At 37.7% G+C, this 22,135-nt stretch overlaps 1 protein-coding gene across 1 annotated transcript; it reads left to right on the forward strand.

The window, feature by feature from the left end:
* Nucleotides 1-2,255: 2,255 nt before the first annotated feature.
* LOC142167989 (uncharacterized) lies at nt 2,256-2,738 on the forward strand. The gene has a single exon (XM_075228631.1). The coding sequence runs from the start codon at nt 2,256-2,258 to the stop codon at nt 2,736-2,738; it is 483 nt and encodes a 160-aa protein (XP_075084732.1).
* Nucleotides 2,739-22,135: the final 19,397 nt, after the last annotated feature.

Here is a 22,135-nt window from a genome sequence, read left to right on the forward strand (position 1 = left end):
TCACAAGGAATATATTTCCATAAAGGAACACCCTTAACGCCAATTGTACAAATGATACAAAATTCATAGAGAGTTAGCCTTATAATATTTCCTAGATCACAACTTTATAAATACATGGTCATTCAATCAAATAAGGATACTTTTTCTTCATTTCTTCCTCGGCCTCCCAAGTAGCCTCTTTAACCTGTTGGTTTTTCCATAACACTTTCACGGGGGTAATTTATTTATTTCTATAATCCTCAATACGTAAGCCTAGTCCGGCCCCATGAAATATTATTTTCTTTGCAAATTTTACCGGAATTTACACGTAAGTACTTTGAAATATTTCAGGGTGTTACATTCTCCCCCGCTTAGGATCGTTCGTCCTCTAATGAGGGTAAAAATCCGCCTTTAGCATCTTATGCAACTCTGTTTGTTTCATAGCACATTCGAGCAGCCCCAAATTTGATTAACTCCCAAAATTTCCAAAATTTTCGCCAGAGTTTCCTTTGTAGTTTGGCTTATCCACCTGTTAGAGAGACCTAGAAACACATCCTAACAACATATACATAATCCAACAACGTAACATAATACAAATTAATACCAACTATGGTCTCACAAGCAATATATTTCCAGAAAGGAACACTCTTAACGCCAATTGTACAAATGATACAAAATTCATTAAGAGTAAGCCTTACAATATTTCCTAGATCACAACTTTATAAATACATGGTCATTCAAACAAATAAGGATACTTTTTCTTCATTTCTTCCTCGGCCTCCCAAGTAGCCTCTTTAACCTGTTGGTTTTGCCATAACACTTTCACGGAGGTAATTTATTTGTTTCTTTAATCCTCAACACGTAAGCCTAGTCCGGCACCATGAAATATTATATTCTTTGTAAATTTTACCGGGCTTTACACTTAAGTACTTCAAAATTTTTCGGGGTGTTACATTCTCCCCCGCTTAGGATCATTCGTCCTCGAATGAGGGTAAAAATCCGCCATTAGCATCTTATGCAACTCGGTTTGCTTCATACCACAATTGAGCAGCCCCAAATTTGACTAACTCCCAAAATTTATAAAATTTTCGCCAGAGTTCCCTTTGTAATTTGGCCTATCCACCTGTTAGAGTGCCCCAGAAACACATCCTAAGCATAAACATAATCCAACGACGTAACATAATACAAAATAACACCAACTGTGGTCTCACAAGCAATATATTTTCAGAAAGGAACACCCTTAACGCCAATTGTACAAATGATACAAAATTCATAGAGAGTAAGCCTTACAATTTTTCCTAGATCACAACTTTAGAAATACATGGTCATTCAAACAAATAAGGATTCTTTTTCTTCATTGCTTTCTCGGCCTCCCAAGTAGCTTATTTAACCTGTTGGTTTTGCCATAACACTTTCACGGAGGCAATTTATTTATTTCTATAATCCTCAACACGTAAGCCTAATCCGGCACCATGAAATATTATATTCTTTGAAAATTTTACCGGGTTTTACACTTCAGTAATTCGAAATTTTTTGGGGTGTTAGATTCTCCCCCTCTTAGGATCATTCGTCCTCGAATAAGGGTAAAAATACGCCATTAGCATCTTATGCAATTCAGTTTGTTTCATACCACATTCAAGCAGCTCCAAATTTGACTAACTCCCAAAATTTCCAAAAGTTCTGCCAGAGTTCCCTTTGTAATTTTGCCTATCAATCTGTCAGAGAGCCCTAGAAACACATCCTAACAGCATATACATAATTCAACGACATAACATAATACAAAATAACACCAACTGTGGTCTCACAAGCAATATATTTCCAGAAAGGAATACCCTTAACGCCAATTGTATAAATGATACAAACTTCATAGAGAGTAAGCCTTAGGCCAAAGGAAGGTATCACTTGTTGCATGGAAAAAGGTATGTATACGTCAAAAATATGGAGGACTGAACATAAAGGGATGTAAACAATGGATTATAGCTTCTGTTGGTAAGCTGTTATGGTAGGTGGCAACGAAACAATATGTAGTATGGGTGAAATGGATTAATGAAGTCTTTAAGTAAACCAATCACAATATCTGGAAGCACCAACCCCCACAAGATTGTAGCTGGTATTGGAAAAATTTGAATGCTCTAAAGGAGAACATTGGACAATGGTACAATAGAGGTGTCTACCAACTGACTGCTAATGGTTTGTACTCAGTTTCCAACAGCTACATAGCACTGAAGTGAAACATGACCAGGCTGAGATAAGCTGAGCTTATATGGAATGTTGTAATGCTGCCAAAGCAAAGAGTGATTACTTGGTTAGCATACCAAGACAAGCTAATGACCAAAGAAAGACTGATGAGGCTGAACATTCCTATCGATGGAGACCTCAATTGCCTACTGCTTGATCGTGCAGCACCTGAGACTCACCAGCATTTTTTTGTGGATTGTAATTGGATCCAAAATGTACGGGAGGCACTGATCAATTGGTCAGGAAAAACTATTCCATCCTACACTGTTAACAGGAGTTTGCAATGGATCAAGAATACGCACTGGAGGCAGATCAGGAAGGAAGTAGCAACATCAATCATTGGTGCACTAATATACTACATTTGGCAAGCTCGGGATTGGAAACATTTCAGGAGGATCACTGTAAATAGTGCATTTATAGAGACACAAATTAAAAAGGAACTTAGGGAGAGGATTAGTATGTTAGCATGTTCTAAGAGAGCCAGGAACTGTCCAGTTTTGATACAGAGGCTATGTAATTAGAGTTGTGATTATGGATGGTAGATTGTTTCCTTTTATATTTTGAGATCTAGAGAGGTTCTGATCAGATTTGATTGGAACAACAAGATGCTCTTAGTTTGCAAATCGTTTGGTTTGTTATGGTAATATTCTAACGACCCGGCCGGCCGTTGTGAGGAATTTAGTTCTGATTACCTATTTATAGCCTCATATATGTTATTTTGTGATTATGTGACTTTTCGGGATGTTTGGTTTAGTTTCGGGTGAGTTTCACAGAGAATTGGGACACGTCGTCACTAAGTTGGAGGTTTAAGTTGAAAGAGTTGATCGTAGTTTGACTTTTGCGTATATGATTCCGGAATAGAGTTTTGGAGGTTTTAATAGCTCCGTATGGTGATTTTAAATTTAGAAACGTGTTCGGATTTTGATTTGGAGGTCTGTAGGTCATTTCGGCATGAATTGGCAAAAGTTGAAAAGTTGAAGGTTTGGAAGGTTGGAAAGTTTGACCGGGAGTTGACTTTATTAATATCACGATCGGATCTCTATTCCGAAAGTTGAAATAGGTATGTCATGTCATATATGACTTGCGTACAAAATTTGAAGTCAATCAGAGTTGTCTTGGTATGAATCGACATTAGTTTTGAAATTCGGAAGTTCATAAGTTCATTAGGCTTAAATTAATGCGTGATTCGTGGTTCTATTGTTGTTTGATGTGATTTGACACTTCGAGCATGTTCGTAAGATGTTTTAGGACTTGTTGGTATATTTGGTTGAGATCCCGGGGGCCTGGGGTGTAATTCGGACCACGTTCGGCGCATTTCGGAACCTTAAGGATTGTTGAAACTGCTGAAAATTCGGATGTCTGGTTTCCTTCTTCGCATTCACGAGAGTGTTCTCGCGTTCGCGAAGGGTATCTGGGAAGCATGTGAGGTTTGTTCTTCGCATTCGCGAAGTTGGCCACGCGTTCGTGAAGGTAAGAAGAGTTGTTCTTCGCGTATGAGGCGTCGCATTCGCGTAGGCCTGAGCTCAGTGTGCATCGCGTTCGTGTGGGGGATATCGCGTTCGAGAAGAGGAATCTGGCAACTGAGAATTTTGTGCTTCACGAACGCGAGGCACATTCCGCGTTCGCGAAAAAGGATAACACATGGGAAGAATTTAAGTTTTAAAACCGAGGGTTCATCTCATTTTTCATATTTTGGACCTAGAAAGCTCGGTGTGAAGCGATATTTTGAGGGTTCTTCAAGGAGATTGTTGGGGTAAGTGATTCTAATCCGGATTGGACTATATTTCATGAATCTATTACCATTTTCATCATCTAATTAGGGATTTGAGTTGAAAATTTGGGGGGAAATGGTAAATACTTCCTAGACCAAAATTTTGGGGTTTTGAAAGGCGATTTGAGGTCGGATTTGAGTAATTCTTGTACGGTTGGACTCGTTATTGAATGGGTGTTCGGATTTTGTAATTTTGGTTTCCGATACACGGGCTCGTGTTGACTTTTTGAGTTAACTTTTTATTTCTTTGCAAAGATCGTAACTTTATTATTCAAATTAGTTTCCTATAGTTTATATTTATAGTATGCAGTTGTTTTGGCTAGACTCGAGCCGTTCGGAGTTGGATAATCGATGGAAAGGCCTACTAGTGGATTGAGTTAGCGTGATTTAAGGTAAATGTCACGCCTAACTTTGTGTGGGGGGATTACCCCTTAGGATTGGTGTTGTTTTGTGATAATTGTGATGTGTGAAAGCCGTGTACGCAAGGTGACGAGTGTGTACACGGGCTAAAAGTGGAAATTTATCGGTTTTAGCTATATAAATTTCTTTCATGCGTTAATTGAGTTATCTTATCATATTATATTCATCATCATTAGTCTATTTTCACATACTCTACTTGTCTTATCTCTTACTTGTTAATTGCTCTACATGTTTAGTTGAAGTTCTTGTTTCCTTTATTCCATATTCCTTATTTAACCGTTAAATTTTTTATTTGAAGTTGTTATTCTTGGAATATCTTATTGTTGAAAGTCACATTGAGTTATAAAGGCCGTGATTCACATTGAGGCAAAGTGTTAAGTTGTAAAATACTATTCTTGTTGAGTTATGCACTTCTAGTTGTTATTGTTGATACTCTTGTACACATTGTGGTTGAGTCATGGGCTACTTGTTGTGAAAATGCTATTGTTGTTGGTTTCTTGGCAAGTTGTGATATTGGGCACTCGAGGTGCGATTTGTAATATCTTGTGATATTGATACGCATGTGGTGGTATAAGGTTTTGGGGTTGAAACGCATGCGGTGAGATAAGGTGGGCTTGATACGTGTGGCTAGTAGGAGAACTACTAGAAGCCATGCGGTGTGATAAGGTGGGGCTAAAATGCGGGATGCTATTTCGGAAATGTAGGAAGTTCTCCTACTAGCCATTCAAATATTAAAACTAAACATGGCTAGGTGAAGTATTTTTACTAAAATATCCTTTAAAAAAGAAATGACCAAATGACCCTCAAAACTTAACCAGCAGTCTCTTTCTTGCTATGAAAGAACCGGAGAATATAAGGAGTTATTTGCATTGAATAACTCAATAAAGACCAAATTCAATCTATTAAAATCTAATACTAACATAAATATAATGGGAACGAAGGAGTGGAAGTTAGGGGAAAAAGCCAAGAAAAAGGCATGGATTCTGTGGAATTATCAGGATACTTGGGTATTTGCAAAGATTATATTGATTTTAAAGAACATAATAATTATTATCCTGATAAATGTTAGTATTTATTATATTGGATTACTCATTCCCTTAATTGCTAGGTTCACCTTATGAGAGAAAAGAAGAGAAGTTTGGTTAATGCACCTGGTTTTGATGATGGGGTGATACATGCATTAATTCAATGAAATTAACTATGTATAAATTGAATATCTTAGATACATATATCTACAAAAATTAAAAATTTCACAACTAACCTTGTAACTTACATATGTTGTGTACTAAATTGAAGGTATTGTTTTGTTTTATTATTTTTGTAAGTATATAAAAATCTATTAATTTTTTATGAAGAGTTAGGTAATTCAATCTTTTACTTAGAATCTTCCGAGTTTTACCTTTATTGGAAGGTGAATTTACTATTTGATAATACTAATACATAATAGCATTAGTGTTTAGATGAGGGGTAAAAATATTTTTCAGCTTTCTATGAATAATGTGATTTAACTTTACACTTAAACATTTCTATTTATAATATAGTATGATTGTTATGTTCTTCAATCACTATTAAAAAACTGCCTAAAATCGTCCAAAAATACATATCGAAATTGATCGAAAAACTAAAAAAATTGACCGATTTTCGATTAATTCGTCGAAATTAGGATGGTCGGTAATAAATAGTGAGCGAAGTCGGTCGCAATTTCCGACCGATTTCGGTCGGTCAATAAAATTTCACAAGCGACCAAAAACGAAAAAAAAAACTGTCGAAAAAATCGACCGAAGTCGGTCGGTATTTTAATTATGCAATTAAAAATGCACCGTCTGTAAATCGAACCGGGGTCTGTAATGTGGCAGGATACTATTCTACCACTAGACTATTAGTACATTTTGGTTTAAGACTATCTTTTATTTTATTTGTACTCTTTAATTGTAATTTCGCACGAAAATAACCAACCGAAATCGGTCGATTTTTTAAAATGACCGACTGAAATAACCGAATGATTTTTTAATATTAATTTTAATTTATTTTATATAAAAAACCGACTAAAGTTGGTCGGTTTATTAAAAATAAATTTCGCGGGACGTCAAAATAGTTTCCCGCATATTTACACAAAAATAAAAAATTGACCAAAGCTGATTGATTTTGTAAAAAAATTGAAAAATAAAATATTTGTTGACAATATTTTTGTAACCATTAATGACTGATGATATATTTTCGTTTATTATCTCACTGAGCTGCTGATCAAGTACAAATATTTGATGTGTGATCACATACTGATCCTTTTTTTTTTGTCTGATAAGACACTCATCTGTGCTATTTCTTTGATGGACATATGGTATAAAATATCATCTATCACGTTTCTTAGTAAGTAAGATATTCTGCCTATATCATATTTTTCGTTGTGATGATTCACATAATTTCGACAAATGTGATTTTTTACACTGCTACCATCCTTTTTTAATTTGGTTATAAAATAATTCAAACTTTAAATTAGCACATAAGAAGTGAAAAACAAAGAAAGATTATTTTTGTTTAAATCTTTTCAACTCATTCTTTCTTAATACACATAAATAAAGGTATCATTTGCTCTAAAGATGATTACCCATGACTTGAACTTCCCTAGGGCAGCTACCCTTCAAGTATTTAAGGGTGTTAGACACAAAGAAACTAACTATGGTACATGACAACCTCTCACTACAAAAATTGTAGCAAAGATAACTTCATGGACAACAAAAAAGCTATCATATGCTGGAAGGTCTCAACTGATTCAAACAATTTTATTTGGAATTCAATCCTACTAGGCTCAAAAATTTCTCTTACCAGCTAAAGTGATCAAATTGATTGAAGCTTTCTCTAGAAATTACATGTGGTCTGGAAGGAATGAAATTACAAAAAAAAAAAAACTTATTGCCTGGGAGAAGGTCTACCTATCCAAGTCCATAGGGGGTGTCAGCTTGAGCAACCTACAGGCTTGGAATATTGTTGCAATTGCAAAAATATACTGGGACTTGTCTCACAAGCAAGACAAATTATGGATCAAGTGGATACATGCCTTCTACATCAAAGGACAGAGTATAGAGAATATGTCTACACAAAAAAATGCAAGTTGGATGGTGAGGAGAATCTTGGAAGCAAGATAACACAGCCAAGTAGCCATAGATTGAAAAAATTATATGTATAATAGAAAGAAAAAAAAAAAGAGAAAGAAAGGAAACCTTCGGGTACCTCGGCATATCAACCAGAAAGTGTTTGATTAGTGAAGGATTCGACAGTATTTCAGCAAACAAAAAAAAAATGAGGCGACCCCAATTTTCTTTTGTGGGATATCATGACTGCACCTAGTCTTTAAAACTAGGTAAGCTTAAATAATACGCGAAAACATTAGATAACAGATTATAACTTGAACATCCCAACAATTTCATAAAAGGAATCTACCAAAACTCAGTACATAAAATCCCAAAACCTGGTGAGATATAAGTCAGAAGCTTAAAGTACAGTACCGAATCATCCTATACATCACTGTGTATCAAAATATAAAGAAATAAGAGAAGAAGGGGACTCCGAGGCCTGCGATCGCGGACATGTGTACCTTGAATTCTCTAAGCGGCAACACATCATACTAATATTGGGGCTGGTAAGATGCACTTGGATCTGCATAAAGACATGTGCAGAAGCGTAGTATGAGTACACCACAACGGTACCCAATAAGTGTCAAGCCTAACCTCAATAGAGTAGTGATAAAATTAGGTCAGGGCCCAACTGGAAAAATAATAGGAAACAAGGCAGAAGACATAGTAATAAAATGAAATGACTGGGAAGTAAACAATGAGAAATTACAGAAAGATAACAACACAGCAAATAGAGGTAAACAACAGGGGGCTCCCGAGGTACCGCCTCGTAGTCCCAAAAGTAAATGCACAATAGGGGCACTCCCGAGGTACCGCCTCGTAATCCCAAAAGTAAATATGCAACAGGGGCGCTCCCGAGATACTGCCTCGTAGTCCCAAAGGCAAATACACAACAGGGGTGCTCCTACGGTATTGCCTCGTAGTCCCAAAAGTAAATACATAACAGGGGCGCTCCTGAGGTACTGCCTCGTAGTTCCAAAAGTAAATATGCAACAAGGGCGCTCCGAGGTACCGCCTTGTTGGGCACATGCCCATGTTATCCAGCTAAAGGCCCAATGGCCTAATCCTATTCTCCTTTGGTTTCCATTCCTATTTGGAATTGGATTCGGTTTTTATTCCTTTTAGAGTTTTGCTTTAAGAGAAAGCACCACTCATTATCTATAAATAGGACAACCTTGGAGAATTATTCTATGCTCATTGGTAAAAGCCTTTGAAAGACTTAAGCACATAAAAGTGATTTTTGAGAGAGCCTTCATCAATAGAGAAGAGAGAAGAAATGTATTCATTTTGCTGCAGATTTTAATTCCGACCAGCCAATTTCAAATTATGTTGTCTGATTCGTTAACCGTTGGATAGGGCTAAAATTTGGACAGAGTGTGTGTAACATCTTGATATTTGATTTGAATGGTGAAGATTGTATTTGGAGTCCCTAGCATCTGATTGCGAGCCTCGAATAGCAGCTTTAGTTTTGTGGATTCTCCTTTTTCTTCAATTGATTTGTTGTTGCTATTGTTGCTCCGTGTTTGGCACTTGTTGTGTAGCCAATTTGGAGAACTTTTATAACCCTCTTATTATTATAGTGAAGCTATTTGGATCTTTGGGATCCCGTGGTTTTTTTACCTTCGATTTGAAGGATTTTTCACGTTAAAATTTGGTGTTCTTTATCTTTTTTATTTTCGGGTTTGCCTCTTTTTCAACATAACAGTAGAGCCTTGGTTATTTATCCAAGTTGCTACGGAATGGAGGAGAATATGAGCAAGATAGTATATTTAAATGGGAGAAATTATAATTATTGTAGAAGCAAGATGAAAGATTTATTATTCGTGAAGAAGATGCATCTACCCGTTTTTGCAACTCATAAACCCGAGAGTATATCTGATGAAGACTGGGATTTCGAGCACCAACAAGTATGTGTATATGTACAACAATGGATTGAAGATAATGTTCGCAGACACATGCGAGATCATTATGGGAAAAGCTAGAGACTTTTTATGCTTCAAAAACTGGGAACAACAAGTTGTTCCTGCTAAAGCAATTGATGACCTTTAAATAAAAGGAAGGCAGCCCTATTCTTGACCACATAAATGATTTTCAGGGCGTCCTTGATCAGCTGTTTAGAATGGAAGTTAATTTTTATGATGAGATATAAGGACTTTGTCTTCTTAATACTCTGCCAGACTCTTGGGAAACTCTTTGTATTTCTTTGACAAATCCAGCTCCTGGAGGTAAGGTGACCATGAAATATGCCAAGAGTGGTGTGTTGAACGAGAAAGTAAGGAGAAAATCTCAGGGTTCGTCCTCACAAGCAGATATCTTGGTTACAGAAGACCGGGGGAGAGATAGAACAAAAGGCTCGAGGAATAGAGGTAAAAGTAGAAGTAAGTCAAAGTTCAAATACCATAATATTATATGCAACCACTGTGGCAAGAAAGGACACATCAAAAGGTTTTGCCACAAGTGGTTGCAAGACATTAGAGAAGGAAAGAAAGTTAAAAATAACAAGAACAATGTTGCTGCTATTGTTCGAGATGACCTTCTTTTTGCTTATGATGAAAATGTCATCAATTTGGTATCCCATGAGACAAGATGGATAGTAGATTCTGGAGCTACCTCACATGTCACACCAAGAAAAGAGTTTTTCTCATCTTATACTCCTGTTGATTCTGGAGTGTTAAAGATGGGCAATGCCAGTGAAGTTAAGGTGTTTGGTGTTGGTACAGTTTATTTGAAAACTAATAATTGTTCAACGTTAGTTCTTCAAGATGTCAAGCATGCTCCAGACTTTCCTTTCAATTTGATCTCCGCGGGAAGATTAGACGATGAAGGTTACCATAATTCCCTCTTTAATGGCCAATGGAAGCTCACCAAGGGCTCGTTAGTAGTGGCTCGAGGAGTCAAGTCTGGTCATTTATATGTGACACAGGGCTCCATTCTTAATAACTCCATAAATCTGGTGGAAAGTGACATTTTATCAGAATTGTGGCACGGAAGATTGAGTCATATGAGCGAGAGGGGGATTACGTGTTTGGCTAAGAAAAGTTTGCTTTCTGGAGTGAAACAAGCAAAGCTGAAAAGGTGTATCCATTGTTTAGCTGGCAAACAGAAAAGGGTTTCCTTTCATAGCCATCCTCCCTCAAGAAAGCCCGATTTATTGGAGCTAGTGCACTCTGATTTGTGTGGTCCTTTTAAAGTAAAGTCAAAAGGTGGTGCACTTTACTTTGTGACATTCATTGATGATTATTCTCGTAAGCTCTGGGTGTATCCTTTGAAATCTAAAGATCAAGCACTTGGCATGTTTAAGGAATTTCAGGCCTTAGCTGAGAGACAGACGGGGAAGAAATTAAAATGTATTTGTATTGACAATGGTGGTGAATATTGTGGTCCCTTTGATAACTATTGCAAGGAACAAGGAATTCATCATCAGAAAACTCCGCCCAAGACGCCTCAATTGAATGGTTTGGCAGAGAGGATGAATAGAACTCTAGTTGAGAGAGTTAGATGCTTGCTTTCAGAAGCTAAACTTCCAAATACATTTTGGGCGGAAGCACTTAACACTGTTGCCTATGTTATCAATTTGTCTCCTGTTGTTGCTTTGGATGGTGATGTCCCAGACAGAGTTTGGTTTGCCAAAGATGTTTCTTATGATCACCTGAGAGTTTTTGGGTGTAAAGCTTGTGTGCATGTTCCTAAAGATGAGAGATCGAAACTGGATATGAAAACTAAGCAGTGCATCTTTATCGGTTATGGTCGAGATGAGTTTGGATATCATTTTTACAATTCATTTGACAGTAAACTTATTAGAAGTCGTGATGCAATATTCTTTGAAGACCAGACTATTGAAGATATTGGCAAAGCTGAGAAGATAGATTCTCAGAGTAATGAGAGCTTAGTTGATATTGATCCAGTCTCTATTGCTAAGGCACCTATTGCACATGAAGGAACCCAAGACAATAATGAAGATAGTGATCAAGATCAAAATGATCATCATGGTGTAGATGTTATGGATGCTCCAGTTGATGAAGTTGTGGTTGATCAGCAACCAATTCCTGCTTAGGTAACTACTTCGAATGCTCCTGAAACCTCTATTAGAAGATCTACAAGGGAAGGTGGTTGCAGATAAACATAAATTTTGCAGAAAATTTGCACGCATGAAGCCTATCAATAGTTCCTCTACTTGAAGACACATTTGGCCCCTTGGCTGGAGGGGGAGTTTGTTGGGCACATGTCCATGTTGTCCAGCCAAAGGCCCAATGGCCTAATCCTATTCTCTTTTGGTTTCCATTCCTATTTGGAATTGGATTCGGTTTTTATTCCTATTTAGAGTTGGTTTTGCTTTAAGAGAAAGCACCACTCATTATCTATAAATAGGACAACCTTGGAGAATTATTCTATGCTCATTGGTACAAGCCTTTGAAAGACTTAAGCACATAAGAATGGTTTTTGAGAGAGCCTTCATCAAGAGAGAATAAAAATATTTGTTTTGCTGCAGATTTTAATTCCGACCAGCCAACTTCAAATCATGTTTTTCAATTCGTTAACCGTTGGATCGGGCTGAAATTTTGACTGAGTGTTCGTAACATCTTGGTCTTTATTTTCAGGTTTGCCTCTTCCTCGACATAACATGCCTCATAGTCCCAAAAGTAAATATACAACAGGGGCGCTCCCGAGGTACCGCCTCGTAGTCCCAAAAGTAAATATGCAACAGGTAACTAACAGGACAATGAAATTATAGCAAGGAATCCTACAGTTAAAGACTAAATACAAAATCAAGGAGGCAGGTAATCTAACTAAGCATGTTGCACAAATTGCAAGTAAGAGAGAAGACACTTAGACATGCGACATTAGGCTGAACATGATGACTACACGTGCTAGAGTAACTCAGTTAAAGAATTAAAAAGGTAACTACATTGCAAGAACCGGGTCTTTAACATTTAACCCGAGTACGCACTCATCTCCTCGTGTATACGGCCTTCATATATTGAAAATACCATAACAGTACCAAAACCGAATGGGAGTTTCCCCCACACAAGGTTAGACAAGTCACTTACCTCAAATCTCGCTTAATCAATCAATAAGAATGCCTTTCCCTCGACTTTCCAACTCCGATCGGCTCGAATCTAGCAAAAACAATTACATACTATAAATATAACTATAGTAAACTAATTTAAATAATAAATTTACGACTTTAGCAAAGAATTAAAAAAATCGCCCCAAAAAGTCGACCCGGACCCACGTCTCGAAATCAGGTAAAAGATACAAAATATGAACACTCATTCAATATCGAGTTCACCCATATCAAAATTACTCAAATCTGACCTCAAATCGACTTTCAAATCCCAAAAATTCGGTGTAAGAACTTTCACCATTATTTCCCAAATTTCTCAACCCAAATCCTTAGTTAAATGAAGAAATTAATGATAGATTAGTGGATATTAATAAAAAAAAATAAGTGTAGAATTCTTACCCCAAATGTTTCCTCTGAAAATATCTCAACGTTTCGCCTCAATCCGAGCTATATATCTCAAAATATGAATAAAATGGAAAACCCTCGATTTTAAGCCATTCTGCCCAGCACTTCCGCTTTTGCGAGACCTTAGCTGCATCTGCGGCTCCGCACTTGCGGAATTTCCATCGTAGGTGCGGACATCACTTAGGCCATGAAAACTCGCTTCTGCGGCACCCTAAGCGCACCTGCGTTTGCGCTTCTATGAAGGGACAACCGCATATGTGCTTCCACTTCTGTGGAAAGTCTCCGCTCCTACGATCACCAGGCCTTCCAGGCCTTTCTGCTTATGCGCTTCCCCAAACGCATATGCGAGTCCGCTTTTGCCGAACTCTGACTGCATCTGTGATCATAGCTGGGCAGGCCACAAACGTCTTCTGCGGCTCGAGGGATGCTTATGCGGTGCCGCACCTGCGGCCCAATATGTGCAGGTGCGATTGCACCAGATACTGCCAAGCTTCAGCAATGCACCAAGTCCAATTTTGTTCCGGATTCAAATCTGAATCATACCTGAGGGCCCCCAGGGCCCCATATGAATATACCAACAAGTCCTAAAATATCATATAGACTTAGTCGAGTCTCTAAATCACATCAAACAGTGCTAAAAATACGAATTGCGCATCGATTAAAGCCTAATGAACTTTAGAACTTCTAACTTCTACATCTGATGCCAAAACCTATCAAAATAAGTTCGATTGACCTTAAATTTTGCATACAAGTCAAAATTAGCATTACGGACCTATTCCAACTTCTGGAATTAAAATCTGACCCCGATATCAAAAAGTCCACTCTCGGTGTCGCACCCCATTTTCTCGCGAAAGCGGGTTTTGACGTATGATAACTCTTTTAAAGGAGGTATTAAAAGAGAACAGTCGCCACATAACGATTTTAAGGTGTGTTAGGCCACATATTTGCGAATAACTCTATTTGACTAGTAAACGCAACCAAAAATCGGGTAAGGGCTCAAATTACCTCGAAGAGAAAGTGTTAGGCACTCTTCGAGATTCACAATTGTGGGTACCGGCCAGACGTTAAACTATGTGAATTATGTAATTAGGCTAGGTTATCAAGTAAATAAAGGGAAATTCAGAAGTCGAAGAGTCTTATTATAACACAAGAGAATCGATACAAATCTTAATGATTACAAGGATACAATTACATCGATCTATGTTAAATGACTGAGTGTAAATAAAAGGTACATAAAGAAAGGGGGTCCTAAGTGTTTTAGCCTAAAGGATCACCCCGTGCAACATAAATAATATTTCGTAACTCCCTCAAGATAGGGGTTGCTCATATTATTCAGCGAGCACAGACTATCATCTCCTCCTACCCAATTACTATGTTGAGGTTGTTACTTAAGCGCGCTCTAATTCAATTCTAAATAGTACCCTATGCGTGCACTACTCGTCCCATGCCTATGGTCCAGGAGGATTTGGACTTACTATTAGGCGGTTCTAGACTCAGCTTAGGTTGCTCAAAATGATAAAACTAGGCGACATTCAAAACAGATAGGACTTCACATAAACACAATTGAAGTCCCAAGTTAGCCTCCACACATAAGCAATAAATGCACGCGGGCAGTTCAAGCAATATATAACTTCAGAATCAAAATTTAAAGTCCTAAGGCATGGTTTCTAGGTGATTCTGGATTCCAGTATTATATAAGCAGCGTATAGGCAGGTTAAAACATCGCAAGTCTTATAGGCATGATTTCTAATTGTTGGTGAGGCAATAAAGCGATACGAGTTACCAGATTACTAATGCTGATTTTATAAGCATGCACCTTAGGCAGACATTAATGTCCTATAGGCGTGGTTTCTAACAGTTGCATAATTAGGCTGTGAGACAGTTGTCAAAGTCTAGTATTAACACGTTGATCTCATAAACAGTTCTTATGTGTGCGACAACATTTATAGGCACGATTTCTAACAATTGACAATTAGACTTGATTTTATAACACCTTATTCCTATAGACATATCATCTAGGCGGGGCAGTATAATGAAAACAATGGAAATAGTTGATTAAAGATTAGAATCCTATAGTCATGATATCTAGATGTGCAGTACACTAAAGTAATAGAAGCAATTGATCAATTGATTATTTGAAGTTATATAGGCATGGTATCTAGGTTAACAAAAAGCATATAATATACACCCTATAGGCATATTGTCTAAATGTACAGTAGTTCATAGAAATGTGTGTGGTAAATACTTATACTAACGTGTTTGAACAATGTACAAGTGAGGTGTGCATGATTCCTATAGGCATGATTTCTATTAGTGTGCAACATACCAAACAGAATAACAAACAAGGCATGCTGAATGAAATAGCAAATATTACACAGAGACCCTATAGGCATGTTTTCTACCCTCTCATGCAAATATTAGGATACCGCAACCCCTTTTCATTAATCTCCCCCATAATTCATTATTATAAATTATTACAAGCTCAGTTAATGAGTACAAGTATAAACATTACATAAAGGAACAACTGGAGGCCTGAGAACAGGCCCTAAATAAAATAACCCAATACTGACTGGGTCTTCAACATTTTTCTTTTATAGGATTAGCAAGCCCAGATCCAAACGCCTTTCAAACAGGATAGTATGTCCATCATGAACTCATGCCAATCCCAACAATTAGGGATTGACCACTAAAACCAATTAGTGAACCATACTTAAAAATCAATTAAACGGCCCTGAAGCGATGCCTCATAGAGACATGATTATATGACACTTAGCAAAAGTCATCCAAACACATTGGCATCTCAGAAAGCATGAGTGACAGGATTGATTAGGCAAAGAACATGAGAACTAGGAGAATCGACAGGGCATAATCTTCAATAAGGGGATTTTACACAGAAGGCAACATAAGTTCATGCATGAGCCATTATTCAACAAAGAATGGGAGTGACATTCTAAGCATAGTTAAACATTAGAAAACCTCGTAGGCATATTTACTTAGGTGAACACATACAATGCCAAGCTTCATAAAGCAAGCTTAAGGCATGATCTAGAATTAGTCGAGGGGACTTTATCTAAGAGACTTAATATGAGAACATGGCAAAGTCATAGACAAGAACAAGCATAATACAATAGAATGTCTAACAGGAGAGCCTAGTGAGAATTGCGTAACAGAACAGATTCATAAGCAAATACTTAATTGAATGTGAGATAACTTTAACATACTAAGTATCAGTCGATACCAGGAGCACTTATGGTAAATAGGCGACATGTCAATTTCAGATTAACAGGACATGCAAGCATCAAACTTTGTACTAGTTGGCCACACATATGAGAAAAGGTCAGGCATGAGGTTTACCTTAAGGTCTCAAAACAATACTGAAGAGCACAAGATTGCATAAGTCAAAGCATACATTAGAACTTAAATGGAAAACAGGCCTTAGCTAATCAGTACAACCTTAGGAACTTAGAACATTGGATAGAAATGACTCCACAAGGTCTGAAACACATGCATTGATTTATCACAAAGATACCGGACAAGGCTGGGAACATGCAGTAGTTTACAAGTAGCAGGGAAAGCATGTTTGGGCTAATAACATGATCAGGAGTTAACTCTAGAAAAGTATTAAGTTGTACATGAATAACTCAACAAGAATTAGAACAGGTTCTGGGCATAACTCAACTCATCACAAGAGCACAGAACAAGGCAATAAACTAAACTCAGAACAAGCAACGATGATAAGCATTCGAGAACACACATTAGAGCAAACACGCTTAAGGAAACAGAATCAAGGCAACATTAGGCAGGTTCGATTACTAGAAGGTATAGAGACTCAAGAAGAGCTTCAGAGAATATAATAGCATGTTGGGTCATAAAAATAAAACCTCAGAGACATGAATATGCAGAGCAGGAACTCAAACGAAAAGAGAATAAAATTTCAAGGGTCATAGGTACTTACCAGTTACAGATTAGTGAACAAGTAAACAAGAAGAATAATTTCAGCAATACTCCAAAGTCAATAGTAAAGCAAACAGTAGAACCCAGGAATCTCAGTACGTCAGAGTTTCCAAGGGTTTTGAATGAACCCCGGGCAGTGCTCACACTGAGAAAGGTCCGATAATCGAATTCCGATAGCCTTGGCTTTCAGCCGGCCAAGAGATTGAGCCTCAGAGTAGTATAAGACACGCGTGAATAAGAGAATAGTAGTAATTTTTAGTGACTAAGGTCTGTCCAAAGTGAATCAGGGGAGGGGGTTTATATTGTGGTGATAACAAGTAAACAAAAAATGGAAAGAAGACCAATCACGTAGAATAAGAAAAGAAAATCAGTCATATAGAATAAGGAAAAGAAAATCAATCATACAAAATAAGGAACGTCTCTTAGTATTACTATATCAGAGTGTTAAGCGTTCAGAAAAGCTAAGAAGATCTCTGGTTCGAGGAAAAAATGCAGAGGAAAAACGGTGCGAAGATTCCGGTCGCTAGGGTTTAGGTTTAAGAGACGAGGGGAATATAGAGGCAGAGGTGGCTGAAGTAGGGAAATGGGATTAGGGTTTGGGTGAGGGGATATAAGGAAAGGTGAGGATTTATTATGGGTCGTTGATTATTTGAGATCAACGGCCAGGATCAAAGGGAAACGGGGCAGGGTCGTTTAAACGGGTCATGACCAGATTCATTAAAAGGGTTGTTTGGTTTGGGCTTGGGGTTATTGGGCTAGGTTTTAGGTCTGAAATTAACTCAAAAATTGGGCCAGAGTTTTTAAATACACGAAAATTATAAAACTAATTTATATGAAGTAATTAACAAATTATAAAAATATTATTTGTGTAATAAGATGCTTGAAAATAATAATTTAATATTATAAAAATATAAAAATGCTATTTGGGCACAAATAATATAATAAAAATGTAATTATGCATAACATATAGGCTATTATTGCAAAATTATGTAAATATCTCAAAAATACAAATATAATTATATGAAAATGAGGTAAAATATTATGAAACATATATGTGGATGCAAATAATAAATTTGGATGATTAAGTAGTCATAAAATAATTTAAAAGGATAAATAATACATATTCAAGTAATTTAAATGCAAGAAACATTTTATAGAAAATACTTATGTGACCCCTGTAAATTAGGTAATAATACAAAAAATGATATTTTGAAAATATGCATGATATCCATAAAACATGAAGGCAAAATTAGGTATCAACAGTTGTCCCTCTTTACCCGAAAATAATGAAAAGAGTTACCGGGTAAAGAATATGATGACCAATATTGTCCGAAATGAGTGGGGATGATGCGTTTTGAAAAATTGGGGGTCGAACCATGGTTTTTGAGTTGCCTACATATCCCTGGTGTTATGAGAATCAGGCCGTGTGTAGTTTTGGATCCAACGGCAAACGAAACCGATGGCGTTATTATAAGGTTGGTCATGTATTTCGAAAAGGATCTTTTGGATGTGATGGTATTGTGAGTAATGGATAATTTCAGGTGGAGCTACGAATGTGAATTTGAACGTTACAAATGTATAAGGCAAATATTTGAGCGGTTATAGAACAAAGGGTAATCAATTGTTGATCATCGGTTACGTTTGAGGCGATCGAAGGATGTGAATGTCGTGAACGGAAATTGGAGTGAGAGTTGCTCCTGTTTGTAGAATGGTTACCTCCCAAATTACCTGCAAAACTTAAAACACGATGCACGCAAATATATATGGGTTATTGCGAAAATTTAAACATGATGCAAATTCCTTTCGGACCATGAAATTTGTCTTTGGACGATAAGAATGATGTCCTTAGACCATAATGTCTTGGTCCATGAAGCGTATGATAAGGGATTCGCAGGCCATGAAATGGTATCCTCGAGCCATGAGGATGGTGCCTCTGGACTATGACGCCTTTGAATAATGATACGCAATTTTGAGAGATCCTCCGGCCATGGCATGATGTCTTCGGGCTATGAGGATCAGTATTTGATCTCATGCAATGAGTAGATACAGTGTTTAGTTTCATGCAAGGAAAGGCAGCATTTAGCCTATTGTGATGATGAGGGCAGTGCTTAGCCCTATGTAAGAAAATCAATGATTAAATGCGAGATGGCAAAGTATTTCTTAGCTTGACGCGTTTGCCTTTGGCGACTTCTGTTGGTGCGAAGACAGTAATATTGTCATGTGTGTATATTTGTGGACGTTTTTGTTATATCCATTGTGCCTATATCCATAGGAAAATTATGAGTTCGGGGGGGGGGGGAGGGGGAAGGGTGGTTCGTGCTTTCGATTCCTTGCCTTGCCTTTGCTCCTGTCTTGAGGTCATGTTTGAGTTACCCTGGGTAACATTTGGCTACTATAGAAAGAATGAAATTTTTGAAAAAACATGCATTTGTGATAAATCATTTATATAAAAATGTAGTTGTTTGAAATATGTGATAATGCATGAGAGCAGCTAATTTTGTCGAATTGGTGACTGTGACACGCTTTTGAGACATTGCCAGAATTTTGAGGATCCTCCTTTTGAGAATCCTCTTCAAAATTCTGCCCCAGTTTAAATGCCTGCTTCTAGTGATACATTCCTTGGCGATTCTAAACATGATGAGATCGGGCAAATGCAAGTTCTTGCCCCAGTTTCTAACCATAGGGGAAAAGAAGATTTTATTATGATGTGACCGAACCCACAGGGCTGCCTACGTATCCCCTCTGAAATGGGAATCAGGTCAAGCGTAGTTCAGTTACATCAAATAGAAAGTGCAAACATAATCTTAAATATAGTATCTCTTGACTGCTTCCGAATTGATGGGTTTTGGACAGATCTCCTCATCCATTTTTGCAAGTATAAGTGCTTCTCCTATTAATGCTCGGTGAACCATGTAAGGGCCTTGCCAATTGGATGAGAATTTCCTTTTTGCTTCACCCTGATGTGGGAAGATCCATTTTAGTACAAATTTCCCTAGTGTGAATTACCTTGACCTAACCTTTTTGTTGAAAGCTCTTGCCATTCTATTCTGGTAGAGTTGATCGTGACACCTTTGAACATATTTGATGCAATTTGTTTCCATAGTCATCCAGAAATACCCTGCTCTCAATATCTTCTTGGCCAAAACGAAACCATTTATATGATATCCGCAAGTTCCGTCATGTATTTGCTCGAGCAATCTAGATGCCTCCTTGGCATCGACACATTGCAGTAATCCCAGGTCAGGAGTTCTTCTATACAGAATTCCTCTGCTTTGAAAGAAGTGGTTAGCCAATCGTTGAAGCGTGCGCTTCTGAGTGTGTGTAGCGTGTTCTGGATATTCTCCATTTTCCAAGTACTCCTTGATGTCGTGGAACCACAGATTCCGTCAATCTCTTCTTCAACATGTGCACAATAAGATGGCTTCTTATGAATTCCTATTGGGATAATATCAATGAAATTCTTGTCTGGGTGTTGTATCATGGAAGACAAAGTGGCTAACGCATCTGCAAACTCATTCTGAATCCTTGGAACATGTTTGAATTCTATCTTCGTGAACCTCTAGTACACAATTTAAGTATGGAAATATTTTGGTATTCTTAGTAGCCCATTCTCCTAGTACCTGGTGTACCAACAAATCAGAATCTCTGATTACCAGCAACTCATGAACGTTCATGTCGATAGCCAACCTGAGTCCCAAAATACACGCCTCGTATTCTGCCATATTGTTGGTGCACGGGAACCTGAGTTCTGCGGATACCGGGTAGTGTTGACCGATTTTTGATACTAAGACAGCTCTAATACTCACTCCTTTGAAGTTTGCTGCTCCGTCGAAGAACATCCTCCAACCATCGTATGCCTCGGTAATATCTTCTCCTACAAATGATACCTCCTCCTCGGGAAAATACATTTTTAGTGGTTTGTATTCTCCGTCTACGGGATTTTCTGCCAAGTGACCCGCCAATGCTTTCCCTTTGACTGCCTTCTAAGTAACATAGACGATGTCGGATTCACTCAGCAATATCTTCCACTTTGCAAACTTACCCGTAGGCATGGGTTTCTGAAAGATGTATTTTAGCGAATCCATCCTTGATATGAGATATCTAGTGTACACACAGAAATAATGTCTCAATTTCTGGGTTGTCCATGTCAAAGCGCAGCAGGTGCGTTCCAACAAAGAGTACTAGGCTTCGTAAGGTGTGAACTTCTTACTCAAATAATATATCGCCTACTTCTTCCTTCCAGTTTTGTCATGTTGTCCTAGAACGCAACCAAAGGCCCCGTCCAACACAGATAGATAAAGCAACATGGGTCTTCCTGGTTCTGGTGGTACCAACACAGGCGGTTTAGATAAATACTGCTTGATTTTGTCGAAATCTTTCTGGCATTCTTCAGTCCAGCTTGTTGCAGCATCTTTCCTTAGCATTTTGAAGATTGGCTCACATATCACCGTTGATTGTGCTATAAAACGTCTGATATAATTGAAGCGCCATAAAAAACTCATCACATCTTTCTTATTCTTTGGCGGCAGCAAATCATGGATAGCTTTGATTTTTGACGGGTCTAACTCAATACCTCGGTGGCTGACATTGAAACCTAACAACTTTCCAGCAGAGACTCCAAAGGCACATTTTGCAGGATTTAACTTCAAATTGTATTTTTGAACCCGGTCGAAAATTTTCTTCAAGTTTGCTATGTGATCTGAACTCCTTTTAGATTTGATGATAACGTCATCCACGTACACTTCTATTTCCTTATGTATCATATCGTGGAAGATAGTTATCATGGCCCTCATATAGGTGGCCCCAGCATTCTTCAAACCAAACGGCATCATTTTGTAATAATATATTCCCCACGGTGTGATAAAGGTGGTTTTTTCGGCATCCTCTTCATCCATCCAATTCTGATGGTATCCTGCGAAACAGTCGACAAAAGATTGGAGTTCATGCTTGGTGCAGTTATCGATCAGTATGTGTGTGTTGGGTAGCGGGAAATCATACTTAGGACTCGCTCTGTTAAGATCTCGATAATCAACACATACTCTAACTTTCCATTTTTCTTTGGAACTGGCACAATGTTGTCTAACCAGGTCGGGTATTCGACCACTCGGAGAACCTTGGCTTTGATTTTCTTGGTGACCTCCTCTTTTATCTTCAAACTCATATCCTGCTTGA

This window comes from Nicotiana tabacum, chromosome 13, assembly GCF_000715075.1.
Source record: "Nicotiana tabacum cultivar K326 chromosome 13, ASM71507v2, whole genome shotgun sequence".
NCBI classification, from domain to species: domain Eukaryota; kingdom Viridiplantae; phylum Streptophyta; class Magnoliopsida; order Solanales; family Solanaceae; genus Nicotiana; species Nicotiana tabacum.